Source organism: Boleophthalmus pectinirostris, unplaced genomic scaffold, assembly GCF_026225935.1.
Source record: "Boleophthalmus pectinirostris isolate CB_2022bp ecotype Guang Dong unplaced genomic scaffold, ASM2622593v1 HiC_scaffold_17, whole genome shotgun sequence".
In the NCBI taxonomy this organism is placed as follows: domain Eukaryota; kingdom Metazoa; phylum Chordata; class Actinopteri; order Gobiiformes; family Gobiidae; genus Boleophthalmus; species Boleophthalmus pectinirostris.
In genome coordinates, this window is record NW_026571115.1 from 17,982,290 (window position 1) to 18,002,205 (window position 19,916).

The following is a 19,916-nucleotide window of genomic DNA, read 5'->3' on the forward strand; positions in this document are numbered from 1 at the left end:
CGGCCAGTGCGGTAAAAAGACACATGGGGAAATAAAGATGTCTGACCGTGTATAGATGCCATTCTTGCGACAGAAGGAGTTTTTCACAGAGAGGCGTCTGTTGTTCAGCTCCAGGGTTGGAAAACGGCCCTCATCCATACGCACCATCTCCCCATGGGTCAGAGGCAGAGAGGTGCAGTTTGAATGGTTACCTGGAAAACATATGAAGGTCAGGTGTTATTAAAGAAGATATATTGTTGCTTTTCAGGCATTTGGTAGACTATTAAGGGTGTATTGTGAAACTTTTCTGGTGGAGGTTCTGTCGTCTGCTTGTTTCTATAGATATGTAATTGCTCTGCCAGGAATGATCCCCGGTATGACATTAAACAGCTATTCCTTACATTTATCCATTTACATGTGGTTTTACATCTCAAAAATACCTAAAAAAACAACTAAACAAAACAGGCATTGTTCCTGTGAGGGGGGGTTGCCTCTCCACAGACCTGATCTGTTACTTAATACCATACTGTGAACTGTTACTGTGTTTCCAGACAAAGCAATAACATCTCCATAGAGAAAGGTGGAGGGATGAACCCTCCACCAGAAAAGTTACACAATGCACCTTTAAAGTAGCCTGATTCATCAGCCGGTTTCACTTTGTAGAAACCGTCTGACCTTGCAGCATTAGAATTAGTTCACTCGAAAATAGGCGGGTACTTTTTTAAATTTAACCATTCGCTACTATTTGGTCATGACGTACGTAATGCGCCGTTAACGGAGCTAACTGGTATATAAAGTTTTTCCCAAATCCCATAGGAAGAAGGGTAATAAGTCTTTCCCCTTGATAAAATTCACCAAAAATTCTCTTTGTTTCAGCCTTAAATCCTCGATCTCCAGAATTGTTGCCAACACAGAATGTATGGCTCTTTGCTGATTGGCCTGTGCCTGGAATCACACTTCCGGGGTTCTTGCAAACTGTCTTGTGTATTCTGATTCCTGACCTGGTTGCTGGAGAGAAATTAAATTGAGTGAAGGCACTAGGTGGTGCCAGCCTGGCTACTAAATTATTCCCTGATTGTGGGAAAGATGGACTGGTGTGGGTAGTGTTGTGTTTTAGTTTTAGTTTTTCCTCAAGTGATGCAGAAAAGAGGGAGCCACTGTCTGTGTGAATGTTCAGGTATGTTAGACTAAGTTCATCTCCCAAACTGAAAATACTTTGTTCCACCATGTGGTAATACAGGGAGTGGTCCACTACATTTTGAAACTCTGTCCACCTTCATTTGGGTGATTTCAGCCCTGGATTTGCCAGTCTCCACTCAACAAAAGGTAAAAAAGTAGCTGTTTTCTTGAAAAATACTTCTACATGACATCACAATGTGAAACTGAGTATTTTGAGCTTTGGAGACGGAGACAGACAATAAAGGATTACTCAAACGTGTGTAAATGAAACAAAACACAACTCCAGGTATGTTTTTGATGAGATAACAACACATGGCCTAAAGCTCACAAGAGTCAATTATGTGTAATACAGGACCGTCAAACTATGACATCCATAAAGCACAATTTTACATTTTGGACATGTAAATTGCTATGTTGATCTGAAATGGCTTAGTAATAAAATAAAAAAAAAGCTCCATTATCTTCTAGTTTCAAAACTGCAGAACTGATTGGTCCTGCCTCTTATAGTGGTATTTCATTATAGCAAGTGACAGGTTGTAATTTACATATTTGAAATTTAAATTTAAAATGGATACATGACATTGTAGGACCTGGAGTCGGCTCTGTATAACTTTGACCAAGCTAATTATAACATGGTTAAAAGTTCATAAAAGTTTATTTCACATAATATGACCTCTTCAACACTCAAACTTTTCAAATGTTTAGTCTAGTATGAAAAACTATGAAAGCTTTAATAAGTGTATATATAATAGATTCCTCTTCTGATAGGGCCAAGAATGAATTGCTTTAATATTGCAGTGTTCACATTCACTATTTAGATCCAGTGAAGAACAGATATAAATTATTACTTTGTATTTTATTAATAACAGATACATGATTAGTTTGAGATGCCATTTGGTTTCAGTGACTACAGTGAATAGTCCTAACACACTGTTTTTACACTGTTTCATCAAGTGGCACATGCTGTAGTGTGACATGTTTTGTTATGCAGTTCTGTTCAGTTAACAGAGACAGACCTCTATTGGTTTGGTTTGGAAAGTGGAGAAAAGGAAGTCCTCTTTGAGTCTCCACACAATCACAGTCCTTGTAATCGGGACCCTCTTTCTTGACCCTGTAACCTTGGGAACCGTAGCACCGTCCTTTACGCCGATTTTGCTAAAAAGCTTTGAACTGACCTTTCACCTGTCTCGCTTAAGTGCCAGTCATGTTTTTGAAACTCCACTCCACTCCAACTCCTATCCAACCAGTTGTGTTATTAATTTAAATGCATGCAACTTTAAATCTCTCGTTCAAAACTACAAAACCCAAGAGGATCATAGTTTTAACAAGTACGTCCACAGCCTTGTTGCATTCTCAAGCAGGTGTATTATCACAAATTCAAGCATCTCCGCGACAGATGTGGCTTAAAGAATTCTCCTTTTCTTAACAAGCACAAAACGTGGCACACATTTCAATAAGAAAAATACCACACTCTTTGAAATGGCTTTTTAATGCAGCTGGTACGAGCCAATGGGAGTGCTGTTATATAATTACTTTCCATCCGACTAATGACCTCAGCATTTAACCACTGCCAAGCCATTTATTCCTGTATCGATCTTTGCTGCAGTTCAACATGACCAATTATGTTTATTCATCTGTCTAAATCTGCGCTAACCTTTAGTTTCACCATTTTACTGTCAGCCAGACAATGTAAAAGGATGTAAGGGATTTGTCTAATTGTACCCGTGACTAGAGTGGCGTATTTTTGCAAAATGCACTATGCTGAGACGTGATCATTAAACCTAATTTCTCAGCAAGACAGGAAGACAAATTTTGGTCAATAGCTTAAAAGGGAGATAAGGGGAGGGAGATGTTAGCTATTATTCCTACCTGAATCATTCTTCTTGGTGTATTTCTTGCTCTGGCCACGAATGATGAGTATAAAAACAAGCAGCAAGATGAAGATGAGACCCACTAGTGCGATCACAACCAGAAACCACCACTCTTCATAGAACGGGGAAACTTTCTGAGCTGCAAAACATCAATAATGTAACAAATATGAGTCAGTTTGCATTATTATGAACTAAATAAGTGTGATGACAACCAACCTGAAATGGAGGGGGAGGGGGCACTTGGGGAGCCATATCCATAGTCATTAACAGCAATTACTCGAAAATCATATGTTACGCCTTCTCTTAAAATATCCAGGTTAAATGTGTAGGATGTAGCCTCTTTGGGGATGTCTTTGATGAGAATATCCCATAGCCCTTCGTCTAAAGAGGAAGAGGAAGATAGATATAAGACAGCATAATGAAATAATTATAATACATTAGGACACAAATAAAAAGAAGCCAAAATTATGACAACTAGCGAGGCATACAAAGACTGTATTATTGATTACTTTTAGGGCTGGACGAGATGTATTGATCTCAAAATATAATTTCTGTAGCTGCCATCAGAGGCGACTGTCATATATTGAAGTTCATGTTTTGTAATATTTAGACTAAAATACAGTAAAATATTAAAAGGCAGTAAATAGTAAGAAATAAGTGATATTTTTCAGTGAATTCATGTTAATTGATTTAATTTATTTTATTTTGGTTATAACACAGAGAAAAGGGGGACCTTTTATTTGTTTTGCTATCAATTGCAGTGTTGTTTCTGAGGGGAATAATTACGAGTACACTGTCTTCTTAATTGGGAAACACATGAGGAATTACGCTCTGACCTCATTGATAAAACCAGCAAAAGGACATTTATTTTAAGTTCAAGTTTCCTTAAGAGGAAATTCTAAGATGTGGATTTTATTCCCTTTGAGTCAATGTAGCCAGTGAGGTACATTTACTATTTATTTTTCTATCCGTGTGCATGTGAAGGCTGCATGACTTTGTTTTAATGTGTAATTAAGTGTCTAGCAAATGTTTACTTTATTTATTCTTTATATTACTTTTTTATATATGTAAAAGTCCATATGTTAATTTTTCAGTTTTTTTTTTCATATAGTTTTCGTACTTTCTTTTCCATAGCGGTATGCATCAGCATTGTGAGGCTAATTTGTATGTGAAGACATGTTGAAGACTCCTCCTCTCCGAATAAATGTTTGTTAAAACCCAAAAACGATTATGAGCCTTGTGGGAACTCGAGGGGAGTAACAATTTCATTTTCTTAAAAAATTGCTTTCAATATAAATTTCCTGAACATGAACATTGTAGACTTTAAATCACTGTCATTTAACAGAAGAACCTGTACATTTTTCCTCTAAAGTCTGAACCCTACTCCAATCCACATGCTTTAACTAATAGAGGATTTGCTGTAGACCTCTTGATGTAAAAGACCCAAGCATATAATTGATGATAGAAATGAATCTAAATCTCATTTCATTGCACTTACTATTATATGGTGGAGAAAGTGAACATTTTGTCAGCAAAAATGATATGTCATATGTACTTTGAGTATAAAGGCTGCTGCTTGCTCAGAGCAATTTTAAAACTGCAGTGCTTGGTTTCCAGCATGCACTGGTGAACGTCATTAAAAAGAATGGAACAGTGAAATGGCAAAAAAAAAAGTGTATAGAGAAGAGACAGTCAAGTCCAGTTCGCTCTACTAGCTCACAGTTACATTTGTTTTTGTTACAGTGATATTCAACACATACAAAATGAATATCAGTCAGGCAGTTATAATGTAATTCCTCATAAATTTATTGAACCTGAAGGTACCTGAGGGTCTAGCTTCAATGACGTATCGTGTGATGGGAGCCCGCCCTTGCTCCCCACTGGTCCAGTGCAGAGTGAGGGCTGTACCATGACGAGCAATAAAGGGCTCTCCAGGAGGACCCGGGGCTCCTGCCAATGACAAGTGACCATGACTTTGAAATTCAGCAGACTTCCTCATAACAATAAAATTCACTCTTCTCCAAGGCCTACCTTCTCCAGGCCCAGTGGTGATATTGGCCTCCACTTCAGGGCCGTATGTGAGCGTTTTGGCCCGGATGCGGAAATTGTAGGTGACTCCATCGGCGAGGTCTTTCAACTTCATCCACAAGGGGGCGTTGGCCTTCACGTCCACAGTCACTATCTTACTGACACCTGAAGTGCGAGGAGAGGAGTCTGTACAAAAAACAAGGCTTCGTATGCTACTTTCTACAAGCCACAACAAGCAGGCTAGCATTATGCAAACAAACACAAATCCACAAACAACTAGGCCAAAGATGGACAGATATTCTTATAGTAATGAAAGGCTTATCTTTCCTGCAGCCTTGAGGATACCGACACTGGCAGACACGAGGGGTTACTTTATAATAGCATTCAGTGTTGCCAGGCTTTGCTGTTCAGTTTACATAGCTCTGCTTCCATTAATAAATTGCCAGGGGATCACAGCCGCCCCGGTTCACAATTTTACCTATGCTCCCAATTACACCTCAGTCTGCCATTTTATTCCCAGGAAGGAAGCTGCAGTAAATCTTACCCCTGTATTTTACCAGACATACAGCACAGAGTAAAAGACTGGACAAAATGGAAAAGTTCGACTAGATATATAACATGACGATTTACAAGGCGATCTATTAAAGATGTAACAGTGCAGTTTTCTCACAATTTTATACTTACTTTGATACATACATCACAATATTGGTGATTTCTATATATTTGAGGCCTTACATGGAAGAAAATCTCTACAATTTGTATCATTATTATCATTAAACATGAAATTTTAGTCAATAATGTTATATCTTCTCTGTAAATTTGTATTGAAAGATTCCATGTAATATAATACTGAGATTATACCTCTAACAACTGAGCTGCTTAAAATACTGTTGGATCTAAAAAGGTCTTACAGTTTTATGATCTAAATATTTTAGCACTTAACAGTTTTATTATGTCTGGTCCAAAAGCACGACCACTTGTATTGTAAAATAATATTAGTAATTTATGTGTGATAATGTGATGTATGTTGATATTGTTCTGTTACATCGACCTGCCCAGAAACTACAGGTGGAAATTAACATTTTCTGCTATAATCTGGTACAATGCATCTTTCCTTTTGGTCAGTGTTTATTGTACAGTGTCCCTATGCAAATAAAAAATACACCATACTTTTGTTCCCACCAAAACTTACACAGAAGGTACAGCGCTGTACCTCATGCATTTTACACTTCTCAGCTGTCACAGATCAGAATATTTGCAAAGGAGTTTGAGTTAAAATAATGTGGTTAGTGTGCTTGCTGAATGCTTTAAATCTACAAAGTGAGGGAATGTTATGAAGGAGGGAGGAGGAGAGAATTAAGCTCCAAGCAGTTTTTTTTTCTTTCTCACCATCGACTGGAGTGCACGGCTCGTAGACCAGCCGGTAGCTCTCGATGATACCGTTGGCCTGCTTGGGCTCACCCCATGACACGTTGACAGAAGTGGTGGTCAGTTCGCTAAAATGAATGAAGCCTGGGGCACTGGGCGCTGTTGGAGGGAGAGAGAGAGAGACGACTTCAGATGACTTATACACTAACAAAAGCCGCATGTGGTGACCTGGTTATGCCATCACAGAGGAGAGGATTTGTCACATCAGAAGAAAATGGATCTATTTTGTAATTAAGGCATAAACTTAAACCTTTAAATACAAACTTCATATGAAAAAGTACCACTGTGCAACTTGAGAATTTACAATGTATGGGATAATTTGGGGAAAAAAGTGATATATGACAGGAAAGCTTGGGCGTACTTTCTTTATGGCCAGACAGAGAGACAAATATTGGCAAAAGAAAGTTGTTTTTGTATTGCTTTATCAACAGTGCCACAAACTTGGCCTTCTCTCATTGAGCTTCTTGACGAAGTCTGCTGAAATGGCTTTTGCTTCACAGGTGTGGCTTTTCAGGGTCAAGATATGCTAAAGTGCAAAGTGGTAAAAAGCAAAGGGTGGCTATTTTTACATTTTAAAACAAACTGAAATCATGACAATATTATTGCAAAACACTGCAATATCATTCATGCCCCACTATATTTTCATCTTTCAGATCCAGTGTTAAACGCACTGTCTCCAACAGTTAGCAGACAGATTACAATGTGCAAAATTATTCTTTTTGCTGACCTTGAACCAGAGCTGTGAGAATTTACCCTGCTGACCCAGCTCAGATCCAGCTAAGTGTCAGGATTTAGCAACCGCTCTGCATAGAATTCACAAAAGCTTGCGTTGGCCCGCTTCCCAGTAGCCTGTAGTGTGGAGAGCCAAAATTCCAACCCCTGTTTTTAAGTTCTCAGCACTTTGTAGCCTTTCGCCAGTGTCACAGGCTTCAAGGGGGCGGACATTTGTACAGTAAACCATTTTTTGTGCTGAAATCGCAGAGGAGGAAAGCATGCTAACTGGTAAACACAGACATCTTTGTGCAATTGTGGCCCAAAATAATCTGCTGTGTCCCCCCACACTTTTTTATTCATCGCTGTACTGCTCAATAACAGACATTAGAGACTATCCTTAACACAGCAGCCAGACAGTTACGCAAGAACAACTTAGCAAACTTTAATTCATTCTTAACAGAGCCAGAGTAGCGACACAGTATAAGTATACTAAAATGTGACATCAATTTGTAGAGAAACCTTGAAGCGAAATATGTCTGTAGTGCTATAAATAACATCCTTATAGAACCTAAGAAATCAATAACACATAACAGAGAAAAATGGCTTGAAAGGAAAACATAAAAAGACTGTGAAAATCAACATGGCCTTGGTGTAGTAATAGGAAAAAGGCACCCAGGTTCCAAAGACTGCTCTGCTTAGTTTTAACATCTGGATTTCCCTTTTTACCTGCTTGCTGAGTGCGCCCTCTGGTGGGCAGGGAGCGTGGCCCATCCCCTGCAGCATTGAAGGCTGCCACACTGATCATGTAGGTGGTGTAGCCTGTCAAGTTTTTAAGCTTCACCCCGAGCTCAGGCAGGAATAGCGTGCGCAAACGCTCTGTCTCATTCTGCAGCTGAAACTCCCAGAAATAGATCTAAAACAGAGGAAAAGACGTCAGCATACACAATTCATATCTGTTTTTCCTTTTTCTTTAGTGGAAATATGAAAATAAGGAAAGGCATGATGTAAGTGTGAGTAATACACAGTTAGATTATTGATACCTTGTAGCCCTGTATGTCTCCGTTCTGAGCGTGCAGAGGTGGGGGGTCCCATGTTACGTCCAGCTGTGTTGCTGTGGAGGACTGGACCACTATGTTTTGAGGTGGAGCCGTAGGAACTGCAAAACATTCAGTTTAACCTCATTTAAAAAGAAAATACTGTGCAAAAACAGATAGGACTTAGAAATACAAAAGTTCAAAGGGAATACTAAATAAGTTTTTTCAATGATTTGTGCGTTTTCAGAACCTTAAGATCAGGATGATACTAAAACACAAGATAGGGATAGGCTCTTCTCTTTGTGTGCGAATTAACAATTTTTTTGTCTGAACAAATAAAGTGTTTGAAATGTTGTTTATGTACTATTGTAAATTTATTAGGAAAAATCTTTCCAAATTTTCAAATCTAGTAGTTTGTAACATTTTGAGAACAGAGCTGTACAATTACCAATATGAGAAGTGATAATAGATGAAACATACCGGCCTCCCCTACAAACACTTCCTGGGGCACACTGCTGGGACCCTCCCCCACCGCATTGTACACACTAAGTCGGATCTCGTATCGCTTATGTTTACTCAAATCTGCAAACAGCAAAGACTATAGTTAGAAAATCCTTCTTTCTTACACAAAAGTCCTCCAGAGAGATGCATCGTCAGAGTGGTGCCAGTGGCAAGAACAACATCACATATTGAACAAAAAAGGACAGACGGGTGGAATTATGGAGCTTAGCGCTGTAAAAAACAAGGTTGTTGTCGGGACATGAGAGATTTGTCCATGATTAAAAAGACTAAAATAATATTATAACAGTTTCTTGAGACTAAAGAAATATCATTGAGAGTACAGCTATGGTAGATTGTTGAGCTTCCAAATATGAACCAAAGCAAAGACACATAACAGACTTACTGTCCAGTTCGTATTGGGTCAGCGAAGACTCACTGAGGTTTCTGATGCTGTAGGGAGCTGGAGTCACAGAAGACAGTGCAGAATATAAAGATGGGTACAATGAAAAAATGATTAAATTTCACTGTCAGAGGCAGAGACTGGGCACGTCTGACTTACTACAAGGAAGGTTTCTACTGAGGATTACAATTAGAGATAGATCAATATCAGTTGGTCGATATATTTGCACTTTTTAGCCACTGGCTATAAGTTTTGAATCTTCAACATAAACAGACATGTTTTTTGGTTGACCTCCTGATTAAAGGAGGGATATTTACCTTTATTTGAACACATAAATGCAAAGAGGGCAGAGAAATACCCAGAATGTGACTACCCCACTCTGATATGTTTGCAGGGAAATAGGGTCGTTTGTTCCCATTTCAAATCATATAATTTGGGTAGAAATTATCAAAATCTGCCCTCTATATTGGCCCAAACATCGGCAGAGCTGACCGGCCATTGGTTGCCCTTGATTCTAAACTATTAGTATTGTCATTGGCTTTGTAAAAGCCCATATCAGTCAATCTCTAATTATAATTCTGCTACTGTCATCCAAGTTAGATGGTAATAACAGGAATTATATTTCTGTAAAAAAAAAAAGTTTTTTAACTCACTGACGGATGTGAGTCACTATATATGACTGATGTAAGAGTATTATCAGGGGAGAGCATGATACATACAAATGTATACAGTATGTAGGTGCAATCAATAATACAGTATAAAGCACACTGGACAAATATACACTATCGCTATTTTCTGCCATTGTATAATTATCCATATGACTAAAAGTAGAAATTAAAAAGTGGGATCACAGTATCATACCAGCAAGGTCTGCCCAGTTGGCAGGATTGTTGACTGTACGAACAGAGAAGGTGCGTAGCCGATCATAGTGCAGTTCTCTGTATCGAACCCTGAATCCCAATAGAACTCCATTGATATGGTCTTCTGTAGGTGGCTAAAAAAAAAAAAAGAGTTAAGGATGCAGTTCTTCTTGTAAATGTAATTAAAAGGCCTACCTTCCACCGAACAAGTACAGATGTTGTAGTGTGTGGTGTAACAGCCAAAATCGTTGGAGCTTTGTCAGGAACTAAAGAAAATAATTACATTCATTTAATGATTAAATGCTTCTATTTGCTACACAAATATAGACAATCCATTCTAGAGGCTTTGTGTACTGTACATAATAATCAGTGAATGTTTAAATTGAATTCTATGCATTACCATCTTGTAGCGTGGTAATTGCTTCGCTCTCCTGGCTGTATTCACTGTCTCCAATGTCATTAGTTGCTTTCACACGGAACTGATAGGATGTGAAGGGCTTTAACCTTCAAATTCCACAAATAAAAACAATTGTATAGTGACTACAGCTTGCACAATTTGTGTTCTAAAGGAGAGGCATAACAAAATCTGAACTCAATTACCTATCCACAATGTAAGAGTTTGTCTCATGGCTGACAGATGCGGAGTGCACTGTCCAGTTACTGTCCGGCAGCTCTCTGTATTGGACGGTGTAATAGCGAACAGGGGACAGGCCATCGCTGCCAGGTTCCCATGACAACAACACCCTGCGAGCCTGGACGTCCTGTTGAGGAACTACGGGGCGACTGGTAGGCTGAGGTCGGGCTGAAAGTCAAAACACACTCATTCATATTTACTGAATCATAAAATGCTTTCAATAAACAAGGTTCTGATGGCACTAAATGAGACTGTGGACGCAATCACATTTGTCCTATTTTGGTCTTGGTTTGAACCCAATTCAGTCCTGGTGTAGACTTGGTATGACTGTTTTAGTCCTGATTTAGTTCTGATCTCGTCCAGGTTCAGGTCTGACTTGGTCTCACTTTCAAGGTATGTATCACATTGTGGGGACTGAAATGTCTATACCCACTCAGTTTATGGGGACAAAAATCAGGCCATGTAAATCACTCCAAAAACATGGTTTAAAGTTCATAAATGTGTTAATATGGTTGAGGTTAGGATCAGTCTCCTAGAAATGCATGTTAGTTATTTTAATGTCCCCAACATATTTTTAAGATGTCAAATTAGATACTGGATCAGAAATTGTAATAATCCAACTCAAAGAAATACATGAATTTGAGTGTAGTTTATCCATTTATTTTTTATAAGAGCGTCTGTGTTACGAGAGTGAAATATGCCGATATCAAAAAAATGTTTTATTAATGTGTTTAGCGCTTTGCCTTGAGAATCTAATATGCATTTTCTGTTTACCTCTCTTCTCCGTAGTGACGACCAGTGCTTCGGCAGCCTCGCCCCAGCCCTTGCGTGTTTGAGCAGTCAGTCGAAATACATAGACCGTCTCGGGCTTAAGACCAGTGGCTGTGTACTGACGGGCAGAGGGGCTCAACACATCTACAGTGGCTGTGTTACTGTTTGAAGAGTTTCTGCGGTATGTGATCTGATAGGCTAAAAGTGAAAGAAACTTATATCAATGTAAATACATATTGGAAAAGGCACGAAATTGAGAAAAAGAACCACAATTTTGTAGGAAAGTCCATCCAAATGTGTTGAGTTTGAGGAGTGGAACTGTGTGAAGAAGAGACTCACCCAGAATAATGCCATTAGGCTGGGCAGGGGGTTGCCAGATAAGTCTGACTGAAGTGGTTCTGACTTCTGGGAATAAAATACCCACAGGAGGGCCAGGCACTGTGGCATAGAAATAAGAGAATTAATTAAATGAATGTTTTTATCATTGTGAATCTTCTGCACATAATTATAACCAACTGACCAGATAAAATTAAACATTTAAGACACTGAAATAGAAAGCATTAACTATGTAACTTCTCTGCTGAAAGGTCTGTCCCCATGAATATGTCATTGTTTTGCAGTATGTCATTAAACTCATGTATCTCATATCTGTTCAAAAGTACCTTAAAGTGCATTGTTACTGTGAATGGAGTTGCCTCTCCACATGCCTCTCCATAGAGACAGATAAGTTTAGTTTAATTTCAATACTCTGAAACATTCCTGTCTAAGCAATATCATCTCCATTGAGGCAAGTAGGTGGCAGATCCTCCACCAGAAAAGTTGCATTGTACATCTTTAAACATACTTAAAATCATGATTGGAAATGTTATGTATTGTTTTACACATAAATTTCTTGCCTACCATCGTCCAGTGTTCTCTCAAGAATGGGTGGCTGGCTGCTGCGTCCGTCTCCTATACGGGTGAAGGCAACTACTTGTATTTCATAAAGAACATATTTTCCCAATCCACTCAACTGGACACTGTGGCTGGTGTTTCCTTCCACTGTCCAAAAGCTGGGAGCCATATCTGAATCTTTCTCTTTATAAACAACCTAAGACACATCACAAAACTTGGTTATATAAAGCTGCATAAAACAAAAATATGATGTTATTGGTGCTGATTGCTGACCTTGTAGCCTAGAATCAGGCCATTTCGGTCGGGTTCAGGTACTTCACCCCAGCGCGCCAGGATGCTGCTGGAGGTGGTGGCAAAGGCTGACACATTGGTGGGGCCGGAGGAGGGCACTGCAAAAATGAATTTAAATTGAGTTGACCTATTACAACTGCAGCACTATTGTCTTCCATATCTCATTTTGACTACCAATGCATTTAAATATCCTATATTTCTCAAAATGGATTCTTGTGAGCTTTAAGCCATGTTAGAATGTTGTTACTTCCTCAATAATATACCTGTAGTTGTGTTGTGTGTTTTGTTTCATTTACACGTTTGAGTAACCTTTAATTATTAGTCTGTTTAAATCTCCAAAGCTCAAAATGCTCTGTTCCACCTTGTGAAGTCATGAAGCTGTATTTTTTGAGTTAACAGCTACCTTTTTACCTTTAATTCAGATCAGAGATTAGCAATTCCAGGGTTGAAATTATCCAAATGAATCTAGTGAAGATGTATGGAGTTTAAAAACAAATTGGAGCACCTCCTGCATTACCAAATTACATCAAAAGGTGGAAGGTTTTTTTTTCCATTTAAGAGAAGAACTGAATCTGTGTGGTAAACATGTATGAATGAAACAAATCAGAACAAAACTCTGGATATTTTTTGATGAGAAAACATCATAACATAGATCAATATTAGTATTATATGGCTAATATGACTAATATGTGAAATTGTCAATTATATTAGATCAAATTATTGTCAATACATATGGAGCACAGGGCCACAAAAGAAAGTTAAGCATCTGATTTAGTACTTACAATGCAACAAGTACTATTGCAACTCTTAATATTTTTATAGCAACTCTTATCCTTGTATTGTGTGTGAATGCAATCAGATGTCCATTCAAGCTACTGTGTCTGTGTCACTGAAGTGAATGGGGAAAGTGCATGTAAGCCTGCATAGTTGTTTTGTGCTCACCAGACTCTCTCGTTCTCCCATGCACAGCTTGACTCCAGGGCCCTGACCCAATGCCATTCAGAGCCTGCACTCTGACTTCATACTCCGTCCACTCCTCCAGGTCTTCAATAGTGAACTCTCTCTCCAGACGGTCCATTATCACGTGGGATAGGACACCTCCTTTAGAGCCAGCCTTCGAGTACTGCAGTCTGTATCCTACCAAGTCCGGATTACCATTGTACTCCCATTCTGGAAGAGGCTAAAAGGATTTTTTTTTTGTTTTGAGTTCTCAAGTACAAGACAAAATCAATACAAATGACAGTGTGACTAAGTGCATAATAAAGCAATAAGCCGTGAGAGGCAGTACTTTATAGAGATTTCAGAACACTTCACGAGTGTTGTCAGCGGCAATGACAAGCAATATGAGAAAAGGCCAGCACTTAGCACCGCACTGAGTGGAGCCACAAAAACATAACTATATAATGTATTATCTGAAATGCGTGCCTATTCATGTCAATCAGAAATTGTTATAACTTAAATTTAACAGATAATTTTGATACAGCTTGAATTAATGTTGAAAAAGTAAAAGAGAATAGCTAAAATAAAGGGCACAGTGTGAGACTAAAACCAAAAGCAAGCCCATAGCAAGAAGTTTCTGAGTCTACATGAGGTGTAGTATTTCTATGGAAACTACTACTTCATTATACAAAGGGAACAGAATGGTGTTATTTTTTTCCATTGAGATAAAAGAACATAATTACAGGAAACTTAAAGCTCGTAAAGCAGAGGATTAATGTTTGATGTTATCTTTTCATGAGAACTTGCTGGCTATTTTAAGGCTATTTTCAAGTTATGTGTGTGTTATTACATGGTGTCTAGTCTGATGAAGATTTAACTTAAAGTGATTTATTAAGAAAGCTGTAGAAGTTACAGCCAACAGTCATCATTTGTTAAACTAAGTGGTAATTTAAAATAAGTGTAATTTCCTCCACACTAACAAATGGGATAAATTACTGTCTTCTGTTTTGATCATTAATTGTATCCATGCGAGAAATTGCACATTCTTGACTATATTTATGTCAATGATTGCATCTGTATTCTATAACCAAAAAAGTAACCAACTCAAACTAGCCACAAAAATTGGGACTATGACCTCTCCTAAAATGGTAATGACTACAAAAACTGCTTTTTAAACAAATGTCTGTCTAATAAAAATAATTTTCTTTGGCTCAGAGCAAGAGTCAAGGACAAAGTGTGCTGCATGTAGCTGCCTTTTAAATATGCTGCAATCACACTATGCGCTTCATTTGCACTGCCTCATCACATGCCTTTCACTCTTATTTATATGCTGCACGAGTCGCCCCAGTGTTCAGAGCCACAGTGTCTCTCTCCTCCTATTTGGCAGTGGTCAGGCGCTGGCACAGAGCTGGTAATGGACAGATGTAGCACAAACTCCGCCAGCCAACTGCTGCTGCAGAGAGCCCCAATAACAGGGCATGAGCTGCTTTCCAAACGCCACAAGTGCCACCTGTACAAGAGCAGCACATGTTCTCCGAGGTGCAGGAGAGGCAAGCAGCCGTCCTCATTTTCAGTCCAACAATCAGCGCTCAATCAGGCAAAACATTATGACCAGCAGCTCAGTTTTAGCCCTCATCATGGTACATGTTCATGGCCACCTGTCTGCACCTGTCTGCAGCCACAATTGCAACTAACTGTCATGGCCATTTTTCCCCCTTTCATACAATCACCTATGGTAATTTTTTGGTCCACTTTTAATTAATGTGATTGCTTTCTGTCCTGGTTTGAAATACATCAACAAAAGGCTCTCTTGGATGACAAACAAATGGATAATTGATTAATCTCAGACAAAATTAGATTGTGGCCAAATCGATCAAAACCAATACAAAAATGTCCCCAACTCCCAGTAGATATTTAATGCAAGCGAAACAAAACAATAGCACAAAATGATAACTTACAACCCAACGGACCCACAGGCTGGTTTCACTGGCTGTGCGGAGGGTCACGTTGGCTGGAGCGATGTCTGGTGAAGCCTGTAGGGTCTGGATCTTCCTAGATGGCTGACTGGGAGGACTGGTACCCACTATGTTCACTTGACGCATTCGAAATCTGAACATAACATCATACATAGTAGATAAAATTATGCTATTAAAAGCTTCCGATAATATATTCCTGTTAATGAATAAACTGCTAGCCTAGTACATGCATCATCTACCTACTGTAAATTCATCAACTACAATACTACTATCATAATATGAATCACCAATTCACACTATTCACTTAACCTGCTATTTCAACTGTCCATCCTATCCTTCTGTTATGTAGTCATAGTCATTTTTTGTACATAATCGTTGTATAGTCTTATATCTTTACTTTACTTGCATAGTGTTGCATTTTATCACCTTTACACCTTTTTATATCTTAACTCTATTCAAATTCTTTTTAATCTAGTTTGATAGGTGAGCATTAAGTCTATTTTTATCAAATTAATAATAAATAATAATTTCTTTTGTTTTGTTGCAACCCTGCAATTTCAATATTAATGTATTAGTTACCTGTAGAAAGTATACGGATTCAATTCTTGTACATTGAGAGATCTAGCATCAGGTTCATTAGTCAGTTCGTGTACCAGCAACCACTCTTCGTTCTCGCCTATTATTCCAATCTGAAAAGCACAGAGTAAAGAGGCAGTGTGAGCTGTTAAACAAAGGAATAAAACAAAACAGACAAAAAAACTCTATAGCAAATACTGAAGCGGAGAAAAGCCAGACTCATTACATTAAAAGATATGAAGCATTACCTGGGCTTCAACCTGCCAACGGGAGATGGATGTTTTGCCGTCGTAACCTGGTTTGAACTGCAGTGTGACAGAGCGGGGGCCAATGTTGGATACAGCGAGGTTGGTAGGAGGGCCAGGCAACTCTGAAAAGAAATGATATGCAAAAACACAAGAGAAAAGTTTTAGTGAAATGAGAAAAATGAATGCTTTTTTGAGATTTTCAGGAAAAATCAATAATGGGACAACAACAAACTGATTCATTTTGGTGTGAGTCAGACCGCAGTTTGGATTCAGGAGATTTTGTACGAATTGAGAGAGGGACTGAACAACACTAAAAAACAATTTATTAGAGTTTGATTGTGAAAGCTAGCAGTTCACACGAAAGATATACAGAATCTAAAAAGCTTTGGATTTCTAAGTATTACCACTATTTCTTAACCATTGCGAGACAGTGCCATCTTGAGATTCATATTGACACATTTCTGACTATTTAATTATATGCACACAAAAAATACATCATTAAAAATATAATTTCACCTTTTTTAGTGTTATTATGTTACAATTTTAAGGAGATCCATTTAAAAAGCCCATGTCCACAAACCATTTACCAACTAACAACTTGGAGACCCTTTTAAAGAATATTTGCGACCTTTGCTGTTCTGTCCTTCAGTCAGTAGCAAAAATGGTAAATAATTCATGTTACGATTTATGTATTCTTATTTATAAATCATTTAAACATCTGAGCACTGACCTGGAGGTACACCAGAGGATATGGTGGAAGCCGAGATCTGGCCCTGTCCCTTGGAGGTCATGGCTGCCACCTGAATAGTGTATGTGGTGAGAGCAGTCAGTCCCGTCACCTTGTACTCCTGCGTCAAATTGGGCAAATAATGGGTGACCCGGGTGTTGGTGCGGTTGAATTCCTCCCACGAGATCCTGTAACCTGGGACACAGAGTTTTAGTAGGAATTGTCCAATATGGATTTGATTCTAATTTTTTTCTTAGTTTGAGCCAGTACCTGATCTTTAATATTTGTCTTACTGCTCTGGCCAGTAACTAATAGTTCTGATACTGATATTAAGACTGTAATAATCCATACCTAGTTTACACAACTGTATGTTAAGTAAAGTAAAGTTAACAAATTGACATTTCATTTTATAATAAACTGTATTTATGTGGAATATTAAACAATGTACTTTTTCCTGCTCAAAAAGACACATCTGATGTAAATGGGACAATGGTAAATGGTCACATTTTTATACATTTTATTTTCCATTTTCAAGGCACTCAAAGCTACATCACTCCACTCACCCATTCACACACACCAGAGTACATAGAGTATAGACACACAGAGAGTATAGGCCAGAGTATGCACACACTGGGGGTGACATGGGTCAAGTGTCTTTGCCCAAGGACTCAATAAAAGCATATATCTATGGGAGCTGGAATCACACCGCCAACCTGTGGGTTAGTGGACAAACACCATCTGAACTACTGTCCCCCAATTTGAGAGTAATATGGCCACACAGAAAAAAAAATATTATGTACATTTTCAATACTGGACCAATATTTGTGAAAACCTGTAATGTACACAATATTGGATATTGAAAATCCTTAGGTTTTAGCACAGTCTAGTTTGACATTCCTAAAATAAAAGCAAATAAATACAGGCAGTTCAGCTATTAAATTTTACCTGTAAGGACACCATTTTTCTCTTGTGGCTCTTTCCAGCTGACTTTTAGTGATGTGTCCAAGATGTCGGTAAAGCTTAGATGCCCCACAGCTCCGGGGGCTATAAAGATCAAATAAAACAGGCAGTAATAAGCAAAAACAACAATAAAAACATTGTGAATATCTGTTTTTTCCATATTTTTTATTACTTACTGTCCTCATGGGTCCGAACACGCTGTGGTATACTACGTGGGCCATCTCCAGGTGTGGTGAAACAAAGCACGGAGGTGTAATAGTCGGTGAACTTTTTAAGACCAGAGATGTAGCCTACGTGAACACTGTCCTGGAAGTTGGGGCGTACTATCACCCCAGAAACATCATTTGGGCGACTGGGCTCCCAGGCCAGAAGCTAATGGAAAAGATATGAGAAAAAAGAAGGATAAATAGATCATCAAATCCCAAACCTTAAGCCCAAAAGTAAGACTATTTTCAAATGCATTTTATTTAAAAAAAAGTCAAGTGACTAACTGACTCTCTGAACTGTCTCTTCATAAATTTGCATAATCATATATAATTAATAATTAATAACTATAATTAATGACTGTATACATATTGACTCAAAGGGACAATAATTTATTGAGAAAACAAACACATTGACTTTGTTTTCTAATTAATTAGCAACCAGTATCAATTATTAATTAAACTAAATGTTTTGAAAAGACTGTGTTTTTTTTTTCATATTATACCTGTATATATATTGTTATTGATATGAAATGTTCCAGCTGTATGACAGAAGGCGGCAGCTTCTAGAGATCTACTCAAAGGGTGTCCCTCATGTCAGCGCATCGAGTGACTGTGGTGAAAAAACACATCTCTCTATCTCCTCTTCAGCCTGAAATTGTTTCCTTAAAACATTTTATATCCAAGATACCCACAACTGAAAAGCAAAAATATATTTGCTAGTATGGATTGTATCTTAAGAGCCTAGGCCCTTGATCACTTGAACTGTGAAGAATAGAAAAACAGAGTGTTGTGGTGTGAAGGTGAACTAACATCTTTCAGTTATAATCCTTTTTTTTTTTTTTTTTTTTTTTAACGGACACTTTGGATTTACTGAAGGGGGCAATTATTTCTTCATTGTGGCAAGTAGGTGCTGTTCTACCTCTGTCCACTAGAGAGCAGGAGTGAACAAAAGGGCTTCTCACCTTGTATCCTTGGTTGATTCCATTGATAAACTGAGGGCTTGGAGCGCTCCAGGTAAAACGCACTGTTGTGGAGTTGACAGCCTCTGCTTGTACATTTCCTGGTGGCACGGTGGGCACTAAGAGAAACAGAGAGATAGGGAGCAGAGGCTAAGCAAAACTAAGGTGGTAGAAATTGTACACTAGGCATTTTTGAGTGCAGGGAGGGGGCTGGATCATTTTTGTTTGGGCTCATTTGGGGAAACAAGAACATGCCAATCAAACGGGGTGTGAGAGCGGTTGCCTCAGGCGGCTTCCAGGTAAACCCCGCAGCGGTGTGTTTGAACTGAGCACGCCATTCTGATGTAATACCGGAAAACAGGCAGAGCGGCACGCGATAATGACGCTTATCGGCCACTTGAATCCTTCTACGCAAGCTTTCGTTCACTCTTTGAATAGATTTTAAACCCTCGATCTGCTCCAGTGTTTTTAATGATGAGACAGCCATATCCAATTAACGAGAGCAGCCACTAAACAACTCACACGCCTTGTTAACTATAGTTATGATATGGATGATGAAATTTTATCATTTTTAGGATAAATTAGATAACAAATACTGGGTCACCAATAAATCCTATTTACATACAGTACATAAATATTTTAACGTTATAATAGAGGCCATGAACAGATAGCATTACAGTAAAAAAAAAAATTTAAACTCGAAGTCTAATGTTAGGGTAAGATATAATAGTCACCTCACTT

At 38.4% G+C, this 19,916-nt stretch overlaps 1 protein-coding gene across 1 annotated transcript in view; it reads right to left on the reverse strand.

The window, feature by feature from the left end:
* Window positions 1-19,916, reverse strand: part of sdk2a (sidekick cell adhesion molecule 2a) — a 182,327-nt gene that overhangs the window by 4,226 nt on the left and 158,185 nt on the right. Inside the window, 26 exon segments of the mRNA XM_055152572.1 lie at window positions 47-191; window positions 3,028-3,168; window positions 3,246-3,410; window positions 4,854-4,979; window positions 5,061-5,222; window positions 6,447-6,584; window positions 7,926-8,112; window positions 8,240-8,355; window positions 8,714-8,815; window positions 9,138-9,194; window positions 9,996-10,128; window positions 10,190-10,260; window positions 10,395-10,498; window positions 10,595-10,796; window positions 11,403-11,597; window positions 11,739-11,837; window positions 12,300-12,489; window positions 12,567-12,682; window positions 13,527-13,764; window positions 15,482-15,632; window positions 16,079-16,188; window positions 16,324-16,445; window positions 17,054-17,245; window positions 17,996-18,094; window positions 18,187-18,382; window positions 19,179-19,294. Coding sequence (XP_055008547.1) covers window positions 47-191; window positions 3,028-3,168; window positions 3,246-3,410; window positions 4,854-4,979; window positions 5,061-5,222; window positions 6,447-6,584; window positions 7,926-8,112; window positions 8,240-8,355; window positions 8,714-8,815; window positions 9,138-9,194; window positions 9,996-10,128; window positions 10,190-10,260; window positions 10,395-10,498; window positions 10,595-10,796; window positions 11,403-11,597; window positions 11,739-11,837; window positions 12,300-12,489; window positions 12,567-12,682; window positions 13,527-13,764; window positions 15,482-15,632; window positions 16,079-16,188; window positions 16,324-16,445; window positions 17,054-17,245; window positions 17,996-18,094; window positions 18,187-18,382; window positions 19,179-19,294 — 3,673 coding nt within the window.